Source organism: Oryctolagus cuniculus, chromosome 15, assembly GCF_964237555.1.
Source record: "Oryctolagus cuniculus chromosome 15, mOryCun1.1, whole genome shotgun sequence".
In the NCBI taxonomy this organism is placed as follows: Eukaryota; Metazoa; Chordata; class Mammalia; order Lagomorpha; family Leporidae; genus Oryctolagus; species Oryctolagus cuniculus.
The window spans coordinates 78,329,240-78,352,520 of NC_091446.1; the positions used below are offsets into that span (position 1 = coordinate 78,329,240).

A 23,281-nucleotide genomic window follows, 5' to 3' on the forward strand; every position below is an offset into this window, starting at 1 on the left:
CAGCCTTTAGATTTACTGTCAGAACGCCCAGTGTTTGTCGGCGACGTTACGCTCACCGCTCGTTTCGTTTTTCCTTCTTTATTTCGCCCTCCCCCTTGTTTCTGCTACAAAATAGAAAGCTGTCAGAGTGGGAAAGTCATTGAAAAGGCTGGTGTGTGGCTAACAAACTCCTTTGGTGAATGAAACTGTCAACCCGTGTCCCCGTGTCACCTGTCACTGTTCTAAGAGGGGGTGGAAAAAAGAAAGCAAACAATGTATTTTTGAACTCAGGGAAACTCGCCCTGCACACTCTGCAGGAACGAGCCCCGGCGACACGCGGGGCACCGGCGCAGTGCGCGCTCCGCATGCAGCATCCACGCACGCAGAGGCCCGCGGGGGAGAAGGCGGGCCCAAAGACCGGATGGTTTCAGGCGGAAAAAAAAAAAAAAAAAAAAAAAACCACCACAATGCCCCGAGTCCGCCACACCCGGGGCGCGCGGGCCGCGGGCGCTCACCTCCCTTGCAGGGCGTGCGGTGCTGGCTGTGCTGGGCCCGGTAGCCCTCGATGACCTCCCAGGAGCCGTCGTCGCGCCGGATGGGAAACGAGAGGCTCAGCACATGGTTGCAGGGCTTGATGATCCGCAGGATGCCCCGCACCCGGTTCCGCTTCTGCTCCTCGCTCTCGCGGGTGCGCAGGTCCTCCACCAGCTTGTCCTCCACGATGCTGGCGCCGCGGTCGAAGAAGCCCTCCACCATCTTGAAGAAGTTGGGGTCGTCCTCGCGGTCGGCCGCCGCCTCGCTGTAGTGGCGCCGGGCCGCCGGCGCGAGCCCCGGCTGCGGGGCGCACGGCTGCCCGCGGGCCCAGCCTAACAGCGAGGCCGAGTCGGCGGCCGCCGAGCCCAGCGCCGCCGCGGGCCCGGCCCGCGACAGCAGCAACGCTTCGCCCAGACAGCGGTACATGGCGGCGGGAGAGTCGCGCTCGAAGGCCTCCGCACCGAGGGAGGAAGGGCTTGGCGCGGGCTGGCCTTTTAAGCGGCCGCTTCCTGCCTGCCTGGCTGTCCCCTCCCCTCGGGCGCTCGCCGACTAACGGGGAGGGCGGACTTGGGGACCGCGCGCGCCGCCCAGGGAGCCGGGCCTCCGCCTCCGCCGCGGCCTCGCCCGGCCTCCCAGGCGGCGGCGGCCAGGCGGCCAGGCGGGAGGCGTCGGGGGCGCGCAGGCGGGCGCGCGCGGGGGGGGTGCCGGTGCGCATGCTCGGCGACTCCGCGCGCGCGTGGCGGGGGAGGGGCGGTCGGCGGCGGCCGGCGCTCCGGGGAGGCCTCGCCCGCCCCCCCAACACAGCGGGGCTCTCAGGTCCGCGCGCGGCCGGGGGTGGTGCGGGGCGGCCGGGGAGGGGCCTGGGCCCTCCTCGGAGCTCTGGGAGGCCGCGGGAGCGCGGCGCTGGGGCGAGGCCGCGGCGGTTTGGCCGTGCGCCCGGGGCGAGTGAGTCACGGTGCCGCTCCTTGGCGTCCCCCGGGCTGCTGGGGCAGGGCGTGGGGGGCGCGGGGCGCGCGGGACGGGGCGATCGCAGGCAGGGCCTCCGAGCAGCCTCGCCCGAGCTGGAGTTCTGAGGCGGCGGCGGGCCGGGGAAGGGGACGGCCGGTAGGCTGAGGCAGCGTGTGCGGCTGGTTTTTCCCTCGGCCTGTGCCGCGTTCCCCTCAGCCACGGCGATCGCGTCCCGCACCCGCACCCGCACCCGCACCTGCACCGCCCGGGGAGCCCCCTTTTCCGACGCGCGCTCTCGACCTGGCACGCAATGAATTAGAGCAGGGGGCTGCATCGCGTCTCCCTGGAGCTTGTTTCCGAAGGCTGCGGCATTCAAGGGGAGGTTTCCTTTGAGCCGGGTTGAAATCCGAGCCTTCGAGGGTGTTCCAGAAGTTAGATTTGGATTTGGACAGTGTTTACACCACGTTAGGCGTTCTTAGTGCCGTCCCCTCGGCGTGTTTTGGACGGTTTGAAAACTTCAAGGCACGCGAGGGTTCATCTAGGTGCTTATCAGCATACTGGATGGGAAATGCTAAGTTGATAAATTAAGGTGCGTGTAAGAATCTGATGACTCAGACACTTAAGGCAGCGGTCCGAGCCCAGGGCACCGGACTCGGCCTCCGCGCCCACACTGGCACCTCGTTGACTTGACGTTGATGTGCACTTTGTCAAATCTTAGGACATGAAAGAGAAAGTTCGCATCATTGCCTCCCAAACAGAAAATGATAACCTGGGTTAGTGCAGTGACATGTGTGCATCTCCCTGCACCCTCAAAGCAAACGTCTTTCCTTGCTGGGGAACCTTGTACTTTGCCTTATTGGCTAAATAAGTCATAGGCGTTCATTGTATTTATCTGGTATTTTTCAGCCGAAAATATTCTCTGACTTGGAATCCTGAGTTCGCCTTCATGATTCAAGGAATAAGGTACCACATTTCTTTTTTTTTTCACTTGATAGACATATTTTACCATTTTCGTGTAGCAAAAATTAAAAAAAAATCGCTGGAAAACATGCTCCCCCCACCTGTAATTGCGGAATTATCTGATTAGCATCAGTAAACATGTGGGAAGAATTCTCAGATTAAATTCTTCAGTGTGTTTTGAGGAAAGTGGTTTTCTGGGCCTAGTTTATCTGTCTCTCGATAACCTTAACCTTTAGAAAAATAAATGTTTGACTTTGCTTCCTCTATTTCTTGTGCTCCCGAAATCACCACACTGGATGCAGTGAAAAATGCGGGTGGAGCTGTGGAAATGATTTTTTTACTGAGCGTCTAAAGTGTATAATGCCTTACAAAATGGCTCCACAAGAGCCCAAATGCATTTTTATTTGTTATTGTTTTATCTTTATTTACTTATTTTGGACACACAGGTCCTTATTTTCTTTACAACTGCTAAATTAATTGAATTTATTCAAATCTATATTTTTAAAGAAAGTACCTCTCTTTAATGAAAGTAACTTTTTGTTTCCCTTAAGATTTATTTATTTGAAAGGCAGAATTACAGAGAGGCAGAGAGAGAGAAGGGTCTTCCATCCAGTGGTTCACTCCCCAGATGGCTGCAATGGCTGGAGCTGGGCTGATCCGAAGTCAGGGGCCAGGAGCTTCTTCTGGTTTCCCATGTGGGTGTAGGGGCCCAAGGACTTGGGCCATCTTCTACTGCTTTCCCAAGGCCTTAGCAGAGAGCTGGATTGGAAGTGAAGCAGCCAGGACTAGAATAGGAGCCCATATGGGATGCCGGCAATGCAGGCTGCAGCTTTACCTGCTACCCCACAGCACCGGGGCCTCTGAAAGTAACACTTTAATTAGGGTATCAATTTCCAGGATGACAACTTTCAGAGGAGATGAAATCATTGTGGAACTTAATTCAGTGAAATCCGGAGTGCTATTCCAGCTTGTCTTCTTTTACTCATGTCCTTATTCAAGGGAGAAAACAGGAATACATTTTTTAAGATATTGTAACAGTCTTCTCATTTTTCTTAATAGTCAGGTTATGAGTTATCATTCATTTGTAATACTCACTTTCTGAGTATGGTACTTTTTTATTTATTTTTTGACAGGCAGAGTGGACAGTGAGAGAGAGAGACAGAGAAAGGTCTTCCTTTGCCGTTGGTTCACCCTCCAATGGCCGCCGCGGCCAGCGCGCTGCGGCCGGCGCACCGCGCTGATCCGATGGCAGGAGCCAGGTGCTTATCCTGGTCTCCCATGGGGTGCAGGGCCCAAGTACTTGGGCCATCCTCCACTGCACTCCCGGGCCACAGCAGAGAGCTGGCCTGGAAGAGGGGCAACCGGGACAGAATCCGGCGCCCCAACCGGGACTAGAACCCGGTGTGCCGGCGCTGCTAGGTGGAGGATTAGCCTAGTGAGCCACGGCGCCGGCCCGAGTATGGTACTTTTTTAAGACTTATTTACTTGAAGGCAGAGTTAGACTGTGAGAGACAGAATTTTCTATCCGCTGTTTAACATCTCAAACGACTGCAATTGGCCAGGGCTGGGCCAGGCCAAAGCCAGGAGCTTTCTCCAGGTCTCACATGTGGGACAGGGTCCCAAGCACCTGGGCCATCTTCCACTGCCCTCCCAGGTACACCAGCAGGGAGCTGGAAGGGAAGTGGAGCAGCCAGGACTCCATCCACATGGGATGGCGGCGCTGCAGGCTGGCCCCATACTCATTTTTGTCAATGTTAACTTGACTATAAAATTTAAGCTGACTCTGTTCCACACGTTATACACATTTTTATTTTTTCTAATTTTCTCTATGTTTTCAAATTCAAGTTGTAAAAAATTTAAAACCCTACAAATACATTTAAAAATTAAAAACACAAAACACACTAAAACACCGGAGTAAGGGAAAGGGTTTATTGGGATAAACCCAGCAGGCCGGAGGGGAGGGGCGAGGAAAGAAAAAGAGGGAGAAGGAAAGGGTAAGAGAGAGATCAAGAGAGAGATAGACAGAGAGATGGGGGGGAGATCATGAGAGAGGAGAGAGAAAAAGAGCCCTGTGTTCGAGAACAGGTCCTTTTAAAACTTTGCCAGGGGGCAGGCAGGGAAGGGAATTGGGAGCAGCAGTCCCATTAGGATGGGGGTGAAGTGTGACACCGAATCCCATTAGGCTGGGAGTGGAGCCTGACACCCGTGGTTGGGCCTTGTGGTCACCTGGCTTCCAGCAATGGCTGTGGGGGGCTAGAGCCTAGGATGGTGTCAGGTTGTAGATCACGCACCATTTTCCTAACAATTGTCAGCCACACCCCAAGATTTAGTGAACAATTAAGAGTATTTGTTTTCACGGTGAAGAAGGTATTGTAATTCCTGATTTAACAGAAGGGGGAACTGAGGCTGAGAGACTAAATAAATGGCTGATAATCAGTTTGCTGGATAAGACTGAGATTTCAAGTCTTATAAGGCTATTTCTATTTAGTTTAAAATTGTTTTTGTTGTGGGGCTGGCACTGTGGTATAGTGGGCTAAGCTCTAGCATCCCATGTGGGGATTATTTATTTATCTGAAAGGCAGAGTTACACAGAGGCAGAGAGACAGAGAGAGGTCTTTCATCTGCTGGTTCACTCCCCAACTGGCCACAACGGCCAGAGCTGAGCCGATCCGAAACCAGGATTTTTTCCCAGGTCTTTTTCATGGGAGCAGAGACCCAAGGATTTGAGCCATCTTCTACTGCTTTCCCAGGCCATAGCAGAGAGCTGGATCAGAAGTGGAGCAGCTGGGACTCGAACCAGCACCCATATGGGATATAAGTGCTTCAGGCAACAGCTTTACCTGCTATGCCACAGCGTCACCCCCCTCCCCTTTTTAAATTTATTTATTTTAAAAGAGTTACATAGAGAGAGGCAGAGTTAGACAGAGTTGTCCAACTACTGGTTCACTCCACAAGTGACCGCAACAGCCAGGGCCAAGCCAGGCCAATGCCAGTAGCCAGGAGCCTCCTTGAGTCTCCCAAGGGAGTGGCAGCGACCCAAGCCCAAAGGCCATCAGCAGAGAGCTGGATTGAAAGTGGAGCAGCAGGGGAACTGGCGCCTGTATGGGATGCTGGCGTCACAGGCTGTGCTGTAACCTGCTATGCCACAGCACCGGCCCCTCTACTACATTTTTTTAAATCTACTCATTGATGGACTTTTTGCTTATGAATAATGCTAATATGGACATTTTTGCACAAATTGTTGTATGGACATATTTCAGTTCTTTTGAGTAGAATTCCTGGGTCATATGGCAACGCCATGCTTAAAGTTTTCAGTAACTATCAAACTTTTTCATAGGGACTGTACCATTTTAATTTTTACCAGCAGTGAAAGGAGGGTTCCAGTTTCTCTACATCCTCACCAACATTTGTTATCTGTCTTTTAATTATAGTCATTCTAATGGTATGAAGTGTTACTCATTTGCATTTCCTTGGCAGCTAAAGAGGGTGTTAAACATCTGTTCATATGCTTATTAGCCATTTGTGTATCTTTAGAGAAATGTCAAATCAGAGCCTTTGCCCATCTTTAAGGTGGGTTATTTGTCTTTTTATTGAAGAGGTGTAAGTGAGTTAGTTAGATCAATTATTTGCAAGTATTTTCAGTCATTCTGGAGATTCTTTTCACATTTTTATGGTCTTTGAAGCACTATGAAGTGTTTATCTATTTAAAAGAGCGACAGAGCTAGAGAGAGAGGATGGGAGAGAGAGATTGAGATTGAGAGATCTTCCATCTGCTGGTTCACTCCCCAAATGACTGTAACAGCCAGGCCTAAGTCAGGATTCTGGAAATCCATCCAGGTTTCCTGAAGGGGTGGCAGAGACACAGTCTTTGAACTGTCAGCTGCTGCTTTGCAGGGCATTCATTAGCAGGAAGCTAGACTGGAAGTAGAGTAGCCAGGACTTGGAACTCAGGGATTCCAGTATGGGATGTGGGCGTTCCAAGCCATGATTTAACCTGCTGTGCCGCAACCCCCACCCCACACACAAGTTTATAATTTTGATGAAGTCCATTTTATAAATTTGTTGTTGTTGTTGCTTGTGCTTTTTCAGGGGTGGGGAACGTCAGGCCTGCCGGCCATATAAGGCCCATGAAATCATTTGGTTTGGTCCTGCCACGGCTACTGCACCTGGGACTTGACATTCAATACATGTATAGCAGGCTTATTTCTAAGTTGATAATTTTGTATGGCCTGTGAATGATGTTATAAATATCCAAATGACCTTTGACAGAAAAAAAATCTTCTTCACACCTCCAACTGGCGGTTATAGGGTTTTACACATATGTTTTAGTCTAAGGTTTTTTTTTTTTTTTTTTTAAATAGTTTTAGCTTTTCCGTTTAGATCTTTGACCCATTTTTGAGTTACTGTTGTATGTGAGATGAGGATGGGAATCCAATGTCATTCTTTTGCATATGGATAACCAATTTGTTGCAGCACCATTTGTTCTAAACTGTTTTTTCCTCCATTGAACTGACTTCACACTGTATGGAAGATAAATTGACGTAAATGTGAGGGTTTTGTATCTGGACGGCCAGTTCTGTTCTGCTTATTCAGATGCTTGTCCTCATGCCACTGCTACAGCTGTCTTGATCACTGGAGCTTTGTAGTAAGTTTGAAATTAAGAAGTGAGAGTCCTTGTAAAAAATGCTTTGCACTTCTTTTAAAAAAAAACAAGATTTACTTTATTTGAAAGTGCAAAAGACTGGTGCTGGGCCAGCTGAAGCCAGGAGCCAGGAGCTTCATCTAGGTCTCCCCTGTGGGTGCAGGGGCCTGAGCGCTTGGGCCATCTGCTTTCCCAGGCACATTAGCAGGGAGCTGGATCAGAAGTGGAGCATCCAGGAGTCAAACTGGTACCCATATAGGATGCACGCATCACAGGGGTGGCTTAATCCTCTATGCCACAGTGCTAGCTCCTTACACTCCTATTGTTAAATTATTACTAAGCATTTTCTTCTTATTTTTTTTTTTTTAAGATTTTTCATTTATTTGAAAGGCAGAATAGCAGAGATAAAGGGACAGAGAGAAAGAGATCTTCCATCTGCTGCTTCACTCTTCAAATGCCTGCAACAGCCAGGGCTGAGCCAGGCCAAAGCCAGGAACCTGGACCTCCATTTGTGTCTCCCAGGTGGGTGCCAGGAACCAGTACTTGGGCCACCATCTGCTGCCTTCCCTGCATGTCAGGATGCTGGAAGTGGAGTAGTCAGAACTGGAACTGGCGTTGTGATAGGGGTGCCAGTGTCCCAGCCAGTGGCTTAACCCTCTGCATCACAACGCTGGCCCCATAAACAAGGACCTTCATGATAAGGGACTGAAAACCTTGAAACTTTTATCAGATCTCCTTATTCTTAATAGTTTTTAGTTCACAAGTGCTAGTTAATGCTTCTTTAATCAGCCATATGAAAATGAGAATACAAGGCTCCCCACCCCCATTAAGGAAGGAACATGTGCAAAACATGAAGATAAATGAAAATATAGAGTTAGCATGTACTCTGATTAAAAGTAATTTAACCATCAAAACAACTTGGCTTAGATAGCAATTTGGTTGAAAATGAATATATCCTAGTTAGGATTTTTCCAAGCATTGGTCATTTTGGTGCATCCTGGGTTGTTTTTCAAGCTTTTGTGCTGAAGTTTTCAGGAAAAATTTTGATTTCTAACTGATGTTCAGAAAAGTTTGTAAGTTGGACCTTTTTCCCTTTAGTGACTCTGGTTTTTTTTTTTTTTAATATGCAAAGAAACCATATCAAAGAAAATCTGGACTCTTCAATGTTTGTAGTCTTTTTTTCTTTCAAAATCTTTTTCCTAATAACCAAATGTTAGTTAAATCTGGCTGGTTCAGTTTTCATTTTGCTGTATTGCTCAGTAATGGCCAACAAAGGTTTATCACCTCCTGCTTAAGGACTATTTTCATGGTGTGACTAAACAAAAAAATCATGTAGCATTTTATCCCTTTAAACATGGCATGCAAGAAATGTGAGAGCTTTTTAAAATTAGCTGAAATAAGGTTGGATCATGGTACCACATATATATTGTTCATTATGTATGTCTTTGTTTTTTTGAGGTTTTCTTTGTTTTCCTTATGTGTAAAAAGGATAACACATTCAGTTACTCAGCATTCAAAATGCCTCACCATTCATCTCTTTATTAATCTATATGGATGATGCCCCATACAAGCAAATCTTTATCCTGACTTTGGCGTTTTGTCTTTAAAATTTTTGGATCAATTGTGATTTCACTGTGGTGTTGTAATTTGGGTAGTAGGAAAGAAAATATGGACCAAAAAAGGGGGAGGGGATGCAAATCTGTAATACTGGTAAAAGCAGATATAACTGAGAAGTAGACCAGAGAAGCAAAAGGTACCTTCCCCTTGATGTCATGCAGGAGTTAAAGAAGAAACCAACTTCACCTTTAAGCTTAGTTTGAGTACAGTTACTTTGAGCTTGCTTCTAAGAGCAATTAGAATTTTAAAAGGGCACAAAAGATCAAATCAGGGAAGCAGTAGGGGGCAAGATTGAGGTAATGTTAGGTCAGCCAAGTGGCATCAAGTAAACTGATAATTGATATCTGGATTAGGTAGGATGTTTTGGCTCTCAAGTAACAATATCAATAAAAATGACACACACCAAAGCAACAAGCTAAGCTAACCACAAGTATTTCTAATTAGAATCCTGGAGCCTGAGCTTTTCTACCATTGATACTAGGGCTGAACCATACCATCAGACACCAAAATGTTTTCTCCCTGTCATGTCCAGCAAGTTGGTGGTGTCTTTCCTAAAGGTTGTAAGATGGCTATACCCGCTCCAGGGGTCACATATAGGTACACCTAAGAACCAGGGAGAAAACCTCCAAGGCCTGCCAGCCGGCTTTACCTCTGTTAGGCCCCAGTAGCTAGGACGGGGTTACATGCCCATGCCTTGGTTGTAGGGAAGCCTAAGAGGGGGACTTTCTACAATTTTAACCTGTGAAGTTCACATTCTGTGTGATCAAGGAGAGTGGAAGGAATTGGTGTTAGGTAGACAGCCAATAGTGTCTGCCATTTTTGTCACAGAAAGAAATGACTTGCTCTCTGCTGTTTTATTGTGTTAAGCTATTTCTTTAGACTGCTTGCATAAGGGCAGTTTAAGGCAGAGAGGAACATATTCTTAAAATATCATGTGAAAATCTGATATAGGTTCCCTCTACATTGGGAAATCTTCAATTCTAGTTCTCTTGGAGAACTTACATAATTACGACAGTCTTAAGATTAGGCCTCCTGTTTTTGGACAGCTTTTTACCATGGACAGCTTGTAAGGGAAGAGCTGTGTGCTGTGATGTTTACTTTGTTGCAAGACAGGGCAGGACCAAAACCCATTCTCAACTTCTGGGGAACTCAGGATTATAATGAAATGTCAAGTTCTCAAATGACTATAGACTTTTAGATGAAGTTGCCATCCACAGCCTGCTGTGATCAGTGTGACACCTGGACAAGAAGCTTACAATTTTAAAAGAGCTAATCTGGCCTTTGTGTTGAAATGAGAAGTCCTTGCCTTGCCTTTCTTTGTCCTGAGGGCAGAAAGGGCAAGTGTCTAGGTCTCTGTGTTAGAGTGGTAGGTTATCAGCAGCATAGCTGGGAACAGTACTTCTGAAGTTACAGAGTGGACCTGGAGGGAGCCTTTCCCATGTTTGTTATCCACAGCTTCCTCATTCAGTGTGGAATCCTTTTTAATTGCATCCTTGGCTGTTCCTAGAAAACCTATGAAGACAAAGAGACTACTGCATTGTTGAGGGTAGAGATTGACAGCTGCTGGCCATCCAGAACGAAATTTCAGGTTAGCTATTAAGAAAAGAAAAAACAAGCAAAGGAATTGTCAGTGAAGAACACAGACATATGGTTATGACAGTGGGAAAGGACTCCTCAAGGACAAGAGGTGTTTGTGATGAAAGGCTCAAGCTAAAGCAAGCATTTATCCTTACCCCCGTTTGTTTTTTTTAAGTTGGTATTATTAGTAGCCAAAAATGGGATTATTTTGATGAACATTTTTTGTATATTCTTATGTTAGCTATAATGTACATTATACTTTTTTTAACTTTTATCTATTTGAAAGGCAGAGAGACAGACAGTTAAGGGAGAGACAGAGAAAGAGAGATCTGCTGTCCCCTGGTTCACTGTCCAAATGTCTACAAACAGTGAAGGCTGAGCCAAGCTAAAGGCAGGAGCCAGGAATTCCATCCAGGTCTCCCACAGTGGTGGCAGGGCCATCCTTTGCTGTTTTCCCAGGTGTCTTAGCAGAGAATAGGATTGGAAGCAGAGGATGCAGGCCTATTTTTGTAGATTCACACCATTTCTGATCCTTATCACTTTTAAATTTGTTATGGGATGTTTATTTTTAAAAATAAACATTTTTCTCTATAATTCCCAATCTAAACCAATAATAATTATAAAAAACATAGAATTTTAAATGTAGGAAAGAATCTGAACATTCTGAAAAATGAAAGAAAAGTACTCAAAGATATGCTTCAAATATCAACTGATAGTTGAAAAAACAATGACTAGTATATTCATTTTTTCTACTTTTTAAAATTGATTTTTTTTAAAGAATTATTTTATTTATTTGAAAGAGTTACACAGAGAGAGAAGGAGAGGCAAAAACAAAGAGAGGTCTTCCATTCCGCTGGTTCACTCCCCAAATGACTGCAACGGCCAGAGCTGCGCTGATCCAGGAGCCAGGAGCCTCTTCCAGGTCTCCCACGCAGGTGCAGGGGCCCAAGCACTTGGGCCGTCTTCCACTGCTTTCCCAGGCCATAGCAGAGAGCTGAATTGGAAGAGGAGTGGCCAGGACCCAAACCACATGAGATGTGCGCTGCAGGCTGGGGCCTTAACCTGCTACGCCACAGCGCCGGCCCTAAAATTGATTTTTTAATAAATGAATTAAAAAGTTTATTAGTCTTTAAAAAACAGGTTCTTCAATATTAATTCTTTTTTTAAGAAAAAGATTTATTTATTTGAAAGACAGAGTTACAGAGGCAGAGAGGAAAGAGGGCTTCCATCTGCTGGTTCACTCCCCAATTGGCTGCAAGGAACTGGACCCATCCAAAACCAGGAGCTGCTTCTGGGTCTCCCACGCAGGTGCAGGGGCCCAAGGACTTGGGCCATCTTCTACTTGGGCCATAGCAAAAAGCTGGGTTGGAAGTGGAGCAGCTGTGACTTGAACTGGTGCCCATATGGGTGCTGGCGCTGCAGGCAGAGGCTTTACCCACTATGCCACAGTGCCATCCTCCAACATTTCTTTTTTTTTTTTTTTTTTTTTTTTTTACAGGCAGAGTGGACAGTGCGAGAGAGAGAGAGAAAGGTCTTCCTTTGCCGTTGGTTCACCCTCCAATGGCCGCCGCGGCCGGCGCACTGCGCTGATCTGATGGCAGGAGCCAGGTACTTATCCTGGTCTCCCTTGGGGTGCAGGGCCCAAGTACTTGGGCCATCCTCCACTGCACTCCCGGGCCACAGCAGAGAGCTGGCCTGGAAGAGCGGCAACTGGGACAGAATCCGGCACCCCGACCGGGACTAGAACCTGGTGTGCCGGCACCGCAAGGCGGAGGATTAGCCTAGTGAGCCACGGTGCTGGCCCCAACATTTAATTCTTAATGCTCCTTGTAAAGCAGTAAGCTTACAGAAACTTTCTTTCTCATGAATAGGAAATCACTATACTTTTGGTCCAAGATGTATTGGGCTTTTTCCTTCCTCCTCAGATGGCAGATGGGTGTAGCTGAGTCTGGGCCCGAGTGTAGTTGTCCCCATGTGCAGCGTGAGCACGAAGGTGATGAATGGAAGACTCATAACCAGCACTGGCACAGGGCCTGCTTTGAGCCCAGGGGGGTCTTTGGTGTAGAACCCACGCTCCTTGTCCCACAGCTGGCAGCTTTCCTTAGCTGGGCAGTGGATCCCACCGCACAGCAGCCACTGCCTTGCCATGAGAGTGGCCTGAGGAGCCCACATTAGTGCCACTGAGGGTTGGGCCAGGCATGCTGAAGTCTTGAGGTTGTTGAACACTGAAGAAGACTGCCATGGCCGGCGCCGTGGCTCACTAGGCTAATCCTCCGCCTGCAGCGCCGGCGCACCGGGTTCTAGTCCCAGTCAGGGCACCGCCTTTTGTCCCGGTTGCTCCTCTTCCAGTCCAGCTCTCTGCTGTGGCCTGGGAAGGCAGTGGAGGATGGCCTAGGTCCTTGGGCCCTGCACCCGCATGGGAGACCAGGAGGAAGCACCTGGCTCCTGGCTTCGGATCAGTGCAGAGTACCAGCCGCAATGCGCTGGCGGTAGCAGCCACTTGTGGGGTGAACCAATGGAAAAGGAAGACCTTTTTCTCTCTCTCTCTCTGTCTCACTGTCTAACTCTGCCTGTCAAAAAAAAAAGACTGCCAGAAAGTTCTAAAATTGGTTTTGTTTTTTATTTTCTTTATCATTTGGTTTGCAACAGTTTTTCTTTAAAAATTATTGTAGATTTACACAAAGATTGCCGAAATAGCCCAGAGTTCCCCATATACCCTTCACTAAACTTTTTCTGATATCACCATCTTACATAGGCTTGGTTCGTTTGTTAAAACTAGGAAATTAATATAGGTACAGCTATACGCATTTTTGATGGTTACGGTAGTCAGATTGGTGTGTTGACCAGCATGCTTTTTGCTGAAACGCCTTGAGCTGTACCACAGATGTTCATCACAGTCACTGCTATGTCCTCAGCCCTTTTAAGTAGTCATGGTTGGTACCCTGTGACCTTTATTCTGTATTCCTCAGTCTACAGATGACTGAATACCTTTTGGGCAGGTGTCCAGCCATGTTCACTCCAAATCCTGGCCAGAACCCTATGATATGGCGTCATTAGAAGAATGACTTTTCAAATTTAATTTCATTTATAATCTATGTGTTTCTTTATAAATACCTCTGTTTCTGTTTGGTGACCTAATGTCTCTTTTTTTAACCAAAACGGTCTGATGGAGACAGTGTGCATTTGGTAACTGCATCATCATTCACTGTGGCTGAAGTGAGTTTATATGCGAGGGAAGTGGAGATGTTCCAGACAGAACAGGAAGAGAGGTCAAATGGGGCATCGCCCCAGGCTTACGAATCTTCACAGGGCCAATTCATTGGCGTTGTTCTCCCCCGTATACTTGTTCTTTTGGATTGAGGCTGTAGATGGGGATCTCTCATAGTTGTAGAACATTTTCAACTGTTACTTCTTCAAATACTGTCTTTACCCCGTTCTGTCCTCTGTCACTTTATTATCTTTGTCTTTACCTACTCTTTCATATTTTCTAACTTTTTATTTTTCTGTGGGGAGGCAGAGTGCCACATTAATCCCAGGCTTGCAATTGTCTGGCCCACCAAACAATGCATACTGTGGTTAAGAGCCTGCAAGTTCTGGTTTACACTTGGATGACCGTTAATGCTGAGGGTGCTTCCTTTTGGGTTACTATAGGGATACTCTCTTATTAGACTCAACATTTTATGTGGGTCCTGTGCTTTGAGTTTTGCTCCCCTGACCCCATGAGGCCATCAAACAAAAATTCTTACTGTACTTGATGATCAAATACTTTCACATAAAGCAATTTCAATGCTAACTTGCTCTAGATTCCTGATTTTCTCTTATTGTTACTCTCAGACTATCCATAAATGACTTTAAGAATTAGTTTTTCAGGACTGGCATTTTGGCACAGTAGATGCATATTGGAGTACTCATTTGAGTACTGGTGCTCTACTTCTGATACATCTTTTCTGCCTGAGAAGGCAGCAGAAGGTGGCCCAAGTATTTGGGCCCTTGCCACCCAAGTAGGAGACCAGCATGAGTTCTGGGCTCTTGGCTTCAGCCTGGTCCACCCGTGTGTGTAGTAGCCATTTGGGGAATGAACCAGTGCATAGAAGATATCTTTTTCTATTTCTCTTTGTCTTTCTCCTCTCTCTCTGTTGCTTTGCCTTTCAGAAAAAGAAATATTAAAAACAACAACAGCAATAGAATTAGCTTTCATACTTTGCCTGTTACCAGATAAATACTCAGGCCCTTGCTGCTTACTGCGTGGTTGGCCAATTCACTGGAGCCTAGCATTGGTAAGAGGGAAGGGTTTAAGAAGCTGGCAGTCTGGGAAAGAGTAAGAGTAATTTCTGGATTCAAAATGTGCTCTTGACTACCAGCAAAAAAGATTTTTAAAGGGACAAGAGTAGCTGCAGGGGGAGGTTTAAAAAAAAAAAAGTCTAGTCAGTGGATAATTATGCAGATTTTCAGGCTTTGTTCTGATGGTGGCCTATCCAGGAAATGCGCATCAGCCCTGTGGAGGCTTCCTGATGGACAGTGGAGCTGTCCTTTTGCTGGAGGCTTCTTCAATAGCTGGGTCTAAGGTCCCCCATTCCAAGTCATCTCCTTTCTGTAGGCTGCTGAAATTCTTATGCAAACCTTATTCACTAGGCTAGGGGAAGGGAAAATGCATTCATTTAGGTAAAAATGTGAAAGGGAAGATGCCTTTATTAGGGTTTTACATCTAGTGCTTCTGTTTTCTTAGGAATAATTGATTTGAATCTAGCTTATGATTTTGGAAAACTGGAACTTATATTGTTATTTATATTTCTAAGTATGGCTAATACTGATCATGATTAAATTAAGATCATGGTCTACTTGGAGTTGCATTGTATTTATGGATTCATGTGGAGACATTGGTATTTTTTTTAAAAGGATTTTATTTTTTTGTTTGAGAGGTGAATTTACTGACAGAGAGAGAGAGGGACAGAGAAAGGTCTTACATCCTTAGACGGCCACAGAGGCTGGAACTGAGTTGATCCAAAGCCAGGAGTCAGTAACTACTTCTGTGTCTCCCATGAGGGTGTAGGGGCCCAAGCATTTGAGCCATCTTCTACTGCTTTCCCAACCAAAGCAGAGAGCTGGACCAGAAGAGTAACAGCCTGGACACGAACCAGCTTAGCCGACTGTGCTGGAGTGCTGGACCTCTTACATGGTTTAACTATAGAATAGGATGAATGGCCCGCGCTGCGGCTCACTAGGCTAATCCTCCGCCTTGCGGCGCCGGCACACTGGGTTCTAGTCCCGGTTGGGGCGCCGGATTCCATCCTGGTTGCCCCTCTTCCAGGCCAGCTCTCTGCTGTGGCCTGGGAGTGCAGTGGAGGATGGCCCAAGTACTTGGGCCCTGCACCCCATGGGAGACCAGGATAAGTACTTGGCTCCTGCCTTCGGATCAGTGCGGTGCGCCGGCCGCGGCGGCCATTGGAGGGTGAGCCAACGGCAAAGGAAGACCTTTCTCTCTGTCTCTCTCTCTCACTGTCCACTCTGCCTGTCAAAAAAACAAACAAACAAACAAAAAACAACAAAAAAAACAACACAAACAAAAAAAACAAATAGGATGGAGCATCTTTCATTATGTCCACACAATCTTCACAAACGCAATTTTTTAAAAACAAACAAACAATTGTTTATTTATTTGGAAGACTGTCAGAGATAGAGAAAGAGGGAGAGAGAAATCTTTCCTTTTACTGATTCACTATCTAAAAGTCCACAACAACCAGGGTTGGGCCAGGCCTAATCCAGGAGCCAGGAACTCCGTCCTAGGAGGCAAGGTCCTCATCTGCTGCTTTCCCAAGCATATTAGCAGGAAGCTGCATTGGAAGCAGATCAGTGGGAACTCCTGGCACTGGGATATGATATGGGATGCCTGCAGCACGGATGGTGGCTTAATTGCTGTGTTACAAAGCTGATACTGAAATTGGAAAAGACTCCCTAAAATTTACACTGAAATGTGGCCCTTTAAAGTTCCCTAGAAATGCTATCCGGGGTGCCACATGTGCTACCACAAGCTGATTACTAAATCCCCGATATTAATAAGCCCGAGAGGGTTCTTGCCTAATACTTAGAGAGGAATTCTAAATACCGGCACAGATAAATGAGGCAGCATGGTACATTTTAAGCTTTTATTTAGTGAGAAAGATGCATAGGAGAGTGAGAGCTTTATTTAGGAGAGCACCAGGAACCAGCTACGTGGATGAGCAGCTAGGCCTGTATCAGGGCCAGGAAGCCTAGAGCACATGGCCCAAAGGCCATGCGCCCTGGAGGCGTGGGGCCCCCTCTTGATAAGAGGCCTGGGAAGAAGAGCCAGCGGGGCACACTGTGCCCTAGACTTTTAACACACTTCCAAAGGGGAGTGGTTAATTAGCCTGATTGGCTGGTTGACACCCAGGTCTGGCCAGGTAGGGGGATGAGGTCACACAGGGGCGTGGTCTTCCCGCTCACAAACCTAATCAATTTTTTTTTTTTCATTTTTTTTGGAATTTTTTTTTTTAAATTTTTTGACAGGCAGAGTGGACAGCGAGAGAGAGAGACAGAGAGGTCTTCCTTTGCCGTGGGTTCACCCTCCAATGGCCACCGATGCTGGCACGCCGCGCTGATCCGAAGGCAGGAGCCAGGTACTTATCCTGGTCTCCCATGGGGTGCAGGGCCCAAGTACTTGGGCCATCCTCCACTGCACTCCCAGGCCACAGCAGAGAGCTGGCCTGGAAGAGGGGCAACTGGGACAGAATCCGGCACCCTGACTGGGACTAGAACCCGGTGTGCTGGCGCCGCAGGTGGAGGATTAGCCTAGTGAGCCGCGGCGCCGGACAAACCTAATCAATTTTAACCTATATGCCTGCCCACTTCAATACCTTCAGTAAAGTTTTTGGAGGCTAAGTTTTATTCCTATGTAGTTTGTGTACGTGTGTGTGTGTGTGTGTGTGTGTGTGTGTCTTTAATTTTAAACTTTTCTGAGTGGTCTGATAGATTTACTGTTTTTGTTTTAAATAGCTTAAACCTGGAGAAGGTACCCTGTGTTTTTACTTATCATCTTTTTAGACCTCTATAATTGCATTGTTCTTGACAGAAATAGAAACTTACTTAAAAAACAACAACTATTTTTGGTCTTTGATATCCAAATTAATTTTCTTATCTTTTTAACATTTGGTTTATTGGAAAATTATAAAGTTTATTTTGTCTATCACATTTTATTCTAACTCATTCTTTTGTGTAGGAGCTATTTATTATTTTAAAAAAGATTTATTAATTTATTTGAAAGTTGGAGTTACACAAAGAGAAAAGGAAAGGCAGAGAGAGAGGTTTTCCACCCGCTGGTTCCCCTCAATTGGCCGCAATGACCGGAGCTGTGCCGATTTGAAGCCAGGAGCCAGGAGCTTCTTCCAAGTCTCCCATGTCCTTGAGCTGTGCAGGAATAGAGGGAGTGAAGATCCCGGATTCTAGCAGAAATAGGAAGACAGTTTCCATTAGAAATAAGGCGGAAGGGATAGTGACTGAGGAGGTGTTTGGGTGGTAGATGAGAAATTTGGATTAACGCCTGAGGAATTTTTTTTAGTAAAGGAGGGACAGTTTGATCCGCTGAGATAACAGGGGCAGGAGGGGAGACATGGTTGTTGTAAGGGAGAGTTTGAGGAAAAGGAGAATATTCGGGCGACCACTGAAGGAAATGAGAGAGCAAACTGCATAAGAGTACTTAGCACAACTGAAATAATGTGCTTTTCACAGCTTTGGTATTTACAAGGGTACTTAAGAAAGTTCATGGAAGGATGGGCTTTGGGCACAGCAGTCAACCTGCAGTTGGGACCCCTGCATTCCATATCAGATCGTCTGGGATTGAGTCCTGGCTCTCCTCCTGACTCCAGCTTCCTGTTACTGTAACCCTGGGCGGCAGTGGTGATGGCTGAAGTCCCTGGGCTCCTGCAACCCATGTGGGAGACCCAGATTGAGTTCCTGGCTCCTGGTTTCAGCCTGGCTCAGCCCAGAGGTGAGTGAACGAGCAGATGGGAGATCTTTCTCTGTCTCTCTGCCTGCGTTTTTAAAGAAAAAAGTTCATAGGAAAATTATATTAAAATAGTTTATTTGAGTGCAAAAGTTTTTTTGGGTGAACTTTTTTTCATAACATGTGGGAAGTGTATATTATGAAAAAGTATATTATGAAAATGTATATTATGGAAAAATCCATAGAATTCAAAATTTTTTGCACTAGAATAAACTCATACTTTTAATTCCATTTTTCCATGAGCGTTTTTGGATTCCCCTTACATAGTTGTATGAAAGATTTTTCCCTTTTCTTAGGGCCCAGCAACCGAAATATCTGAGCAAGGAAGTTAAACAATTAGGTTGATCTTGGTGTGGGTTTCCAGGGCCAGTGTGACAGAAGGGATAAGGAGGCAATAGATTCCAGTAGGCAGAGTGCTTGAAATGATGGATCATTGAGTCCAGGCAAGCAGGGAACAAATGAAACCAGAAGAGCTGCTGGCAGTTGAGATTGGGGAGTGGGAGGCTCACTCGGGGGAACAGTTGCTGGTTCTGACATCAGACGTAATCTGGCCACCGAGTGGTTTCAGGAATAGAGACGAAGTGAAGGTTATTGGAGTTGAGCAGACCAGGGAACCATAAGGCTAGGTAGCTCCAGGTGTCAGCCTCAACAGAAGTGGGGTGCTTGGAAACTGTGGCAGAGCAAGGCCGGGAGGGGGACGGAGGGCGTTCTGTACCATGTTTCAGTGTCTTTAATGAATATGAGGGAGTGACCAGGAGGTCAGTGGGTAACAGAAGCAAGGAGAGGTGAGAACAGATGGCACAACCCGAAAAAGAACTGTTGTTATGTGAGAACAGAGGATGACGTGTGTGCCGCGTGTGCTGAGTGGGACAAAGAGCAGCTCGCACTCAGGTTTGCGTTTGGACAAGGTTTGCGTTTAGACTGTGGAAGTGGGTTCGGGACTTAGAGTGCTTGTTTGCTGGGGGATGGGGTGGAGGGTTGTCAGGGAGCGTAGCTGTTACAGGAAGCGTGAAGGGGCAGGAGAGGCAGAGTACAGAGCAGAAAGGAGAGGAGAGTGGAGCGGGGAGGGGGGTTAATTGCTGGGCTTACCTTTTGGATGACTGTGAGTATGCAAGACGTGGTCTTAGCTGAGCTCAGACTTCTGATGAATTGTGCAGAGCAGAGTGTGCTGGCAGGCGGAGAGCGCAAGGTAGTTGGCTTCGCTGTTTCAGGTCTGCTTAGCAGTGTTTACGGCCTGTGGCCTGTGCTCAGCGCCCCAGCATGGAGCTGCCTTGTTCTTTGACAGAGCTCAGCCCTGTTGAAGGGGAAAGCCTGGATGGAAGCGCTTGGTGTTCATTTGTTATTTTGGCCTGCGCAGTCTTGTTGCCTAGGGGTGGGAGGCTGGGTAGCGATTACTCTGAGTCCTGATCGGGTCGAGGAAGCATTAGGTCTCCAGGCTTTTGCAAGGCTTGATGCCAGGTCCAGTGGGGGCTGTAAAAAAATTCTGAGTCCCCAGAAGGATGCACTGGCTGTATGTGTGATCCATGATCTCTATCAAGTCATGCAAACCTAATTTAAAAACAATATTTAAGGGGCCGGCACCGTGGCTCACTTGGTTAATCCTCCGCTTGCGGTGCCAGCATCCCATATGGGTGCCGGGTTCTAGTCCCGGTTGCTCCTCTTCCAGTCCAGCTCTCTGCTGTGGCCTGGGAAGGCAGTGGAGGATGGCCCAAGTGCTTGGGTGCCTGCGCCCATGTCAGAGACCAGGAAGAAGCACCTGGCTCCTGGCTTCGGATCGGTGCAGCATGCCTGCTGTGGCGGCCATTTGTGGGGTGAACCAATGGAAGGAAGACCTTTCTCTCTGTCTCTCTCTCTCTCATTGTCTAACTCTATCTGTCAAATAAATTTAATTAAAAAATTTAAGTTCTGAAGTACAGTCTGCAATGCTTCACATTAAACATCTTTTAGAATTAGAAAATGTATCCATTCATAAAGTTGTAAAACAATACTCTAAATGTTTTACCTCTCTTGAAACACCTGTTGGCATATTTAAGATGTGCTTCAGACTTACTAAGTCACGTGTAATTAAAATTTTGAAGCATGGTGTCTTTGCAGGGTGCTAGGAAATACTGATGTGTAGGAGTCTGCTATACAAACCAAGGGTGCTTTTGCCAGCAGGAACTATGACTTCATTACATGTTTGACCATTTCTGCCTCTCACAAAATAATAGATAACACTAGAAAGAAACATATTAACCACCAGGCCTACTCACCTGATACTTGGTTTACCATCTATTAGAATTTTTTTTAAACATTTATTTTATTTATTTGAAAGACAGAGTTACAGAGAGGTAGAAGCAGAGAGAGAGGTCTTCCATCTGCTGGTTCACTCCCCAGATAGCCGCAACGGCCGGAGCTGCGCTGATCCAAAGCCAGGAGCCAGGAGCTTCTTCCAGGTCTCCCACATGGGTGCAGGGGCCCAAGGACTTGGGCCATCTTCCACTGTTCTCCCAGGCCATAGCAGAGAGCTGGATCAGAAGAGGAGCAGCCAGGACTAGAACCGGCGCCTGTATGGGACTCCGGTGCTTTATCCCCCCCCCCCTTTTTTTTTTACAGGCAGGGTGGACAGTGAGGACAGTGAGAGAGAGAGAGAGACAGAGAGAAAGAGAGAAAGGTCTTCCTTTGCTGTTGGTTCACCCTCCAATGGCCACCGAGGCTGGCGCACCACGCTGATCCGAAGGCAGGAGCCAGGTACTTATCCTGGTCTCCCATGGGGTGCAGGGCCCAAGTACTTGGGCCATCCTCCACTGCACTCCCTGGCCACAGCAGAGAGCTGGCCTGGAAGAGGGGCAACCGGGACAGAATCCGGAATCCGGCGCCCGACCGGGACTAGAACCCGATGTGCCGGCGCCGCTAGGCAGAGGATTAGCCTATTGAGACACGGCGCCGGCCTGACTCTGGCGCTTTATACCAGGGTGTTAACCCGCTGCGCCACAGTGCCGGCCCCACCATCTATTAGAATTTTAACTCCAAGGCAGGCGGTAGCAGATAAGAGTTAGGGAATCTTCAGTCTTTTTTTTAAAAAAACAGATTTTAGGGGTGGGCATTGTGGTGAAGCCAGTTAAGCCACCACTTGATGCCTGTATCCCATATCAGAGTGCTGGTTTGAGTCCTGGCTACTCTCTTCCAATGCAGCTCCCTGCTAATGCATCCTGGGAGGAGCAGATAACGGCTCAAGTGCTTGAGTCATTGCCACCCACGTGGGAGGCTCCGACAGAGTTCTGTGCTTCTGGTTTCAGCCTGGCACAGCCCTGACTGGTGTGGGTGTTTGGAGAATGAACCAGCAAATGGAAGAGATCTCTCTCTCTCTCTCTCTTTCTTTGTTGCTCTGCCTTTCAAGTAGATGAAACATAAAAATAAACAAACATTTAAAAAAATTTAGTGGTGAATGCTCTGTTTTTCAGGTTTTTTTTTTCTTTTTCTTTCTTTCTTTTCTTTTCTTTTCTTTTTTTTTTTTTTTTTAAAGAAATTAACTGTATGAGGGATGGTCTTTGAAAAAGTTAGTTCCATCATCAAATAAGTTTGGGAAGCTGCATACTGTATCCTCTTGAGACAGGCTGAAGCAGGACTCACTAAATCAAGCATCTCCTGACCTGATATCCACTTCCAACTCCAAAGAGCAGGAGAAGGAGCATCTAGACCCTGATTGCCAAAGATCATCTGCTGCCCCATTAGGGACTTCCCCAGCCTGCATCCCTGCCTAGAGTGGCCCGGTGTGACTGACATTTGACCTTCCTGGAATGGCAGTAGCAAGCAACACTGCTTTTTTGAGCAAGTCATATGCAATAAACCCAGTAGCTCCTTGAGTAAAACACTGAACTGGGTGCAAACTGAAGTGTTGTGTGCCAAGGCGGGGACAATTTAGAATTCCAGGCCCAGTGTGACCGAAGTTCTGTGTGCTGAGGGAGAACCACCCTGCCTCCCCAACTCCAGAAAAGCCCTATTCAGCTCCCATCTGAGACTCTGCTGTCTTCTTTGTATCCAAGCATAATCCTCCAAGAAACTTTGTTTAGGTTGCACGTGGGCCTCTTGTCAGTTTCTATTTGCAGGTGAATCAAAGTGGGTCAGTAATACCCTCCCCTCCTGGTGGTCACAATGAACGTCAGTTACTACCAGTAAAGCAGCATTTATCTAGCCCTTCTGAAGGTACTTTCTAAGGCTTCTATATGCATTAACCTTTGGTAAGTCATGTTGCTAGGCTCCAGTGGAAATAAGTGCCAGGATTCAAACACAGGAGGATTGGCAGCATAGGGCTTGCAAGCACCACGTACCATCTGTAACCAGCAAAGAAACAGGTTTGAACGTTAAATCCAGCATTTCTCAAACTCATTTGACTGTAGAACCACATTATCTTTCTGTATTTATATGGGGATTAGTCATACATGGAGTTGACCCTGAGAAGTGCTGCCTGAGATGACCTGATTTTACATTGCTGGTTGCTGTCATTTAAACAGCATTGGTTTGGCACAGCACCAGTTATTCCAACTTGGTTCTCTGTTGATAGTACTCAATGGTATATTTATCTATTTGTTACTTTTTCTGCTTGGTAGCCTAGGATTTTGACTTCAAGGGGTTTCATATTCTCTGTCACAGTGACCTTCCCAGCAATTTTTAAAAGATTACTATTACTATATAGTATACTTCATATTAAAGCAGCTTATAACCCACATCATTATTTTACTTAGTGTTCTCTACTCTATGATTATATTATCATAAAATTTTATTTTGTTTTTAAAGATTTACTTACTTGACAGAGACAGAGAGAGAGAGATTGATCTCCCATCTGCTGGTTTACTCCTCAAATGGCCAAAATGGCTGGGGATGGGCCAAACCAAAGCCAGGAGCCTGAAACTCCATCTGGCTGTCCCATGTGTGTGGCAGGGACCCAAGCACTTGGCCCATCCTGCACTGATTTCCCAGGCACACTAGCAGGGAGCTGGATTGGAAACGGAGCAGTCAGGACCTGA

The 23,281-nt window shown here is 46.8% G+C and overlaps 2 protein-coding genes across 13 annotated transcripts in view; one reads left to right on the forward strand and one right to left on the reverse strand.

Moving 5' to 3' along the window:
* GLUD1 (glutamate dehydrogenase 1) overlaps positions 1-1,169 on the reverse strand; it is a 34,551-nt gene extending 33,382 nt beyond the window's left edge. Inside the window, exon 1 of the mRNA XM_008269891.4 lies at positions 495-1,169. Within this exon, the coding sequence (XP_008268113.2) occupies positions 495-939 (445 nt within the window). The 5' untranslated portion in view covers positions 940-1,169. The remainder of the gene's footprint in view (positions 1-494) is intronic.
* A 45-nt stretch (positions 1,170-1,214) lies between these two features.
* The window catches only part of SHLD2 (shieldin complex subunit 2), a 74,860-nt gene continuing 52,793 nt past the window's right edge, over positions 1,215-23,281 (forward strand). For 2 of the 12 annotated variants that reach the window (XM_070057999.1, XM_070058000.1), the window contains exons 1-3: positions 1,215-1,329; positions 2,368-2,424; positions 7,434-7,585. In XM_070057999.1, the coding sequence (XP_069914100.1) occupies positions 2,408-2,424; positions 7,434-7,585 (169 nt within the window). In that variant the 5' untranslated portion in view covers positions 1,215-1,329; positions 2,368-2,407. The other 10 variants (XM_017348685.3, XM_017348686.3, XM_070058007.1 and 7 more) reach the window with 7 other exon arrangements.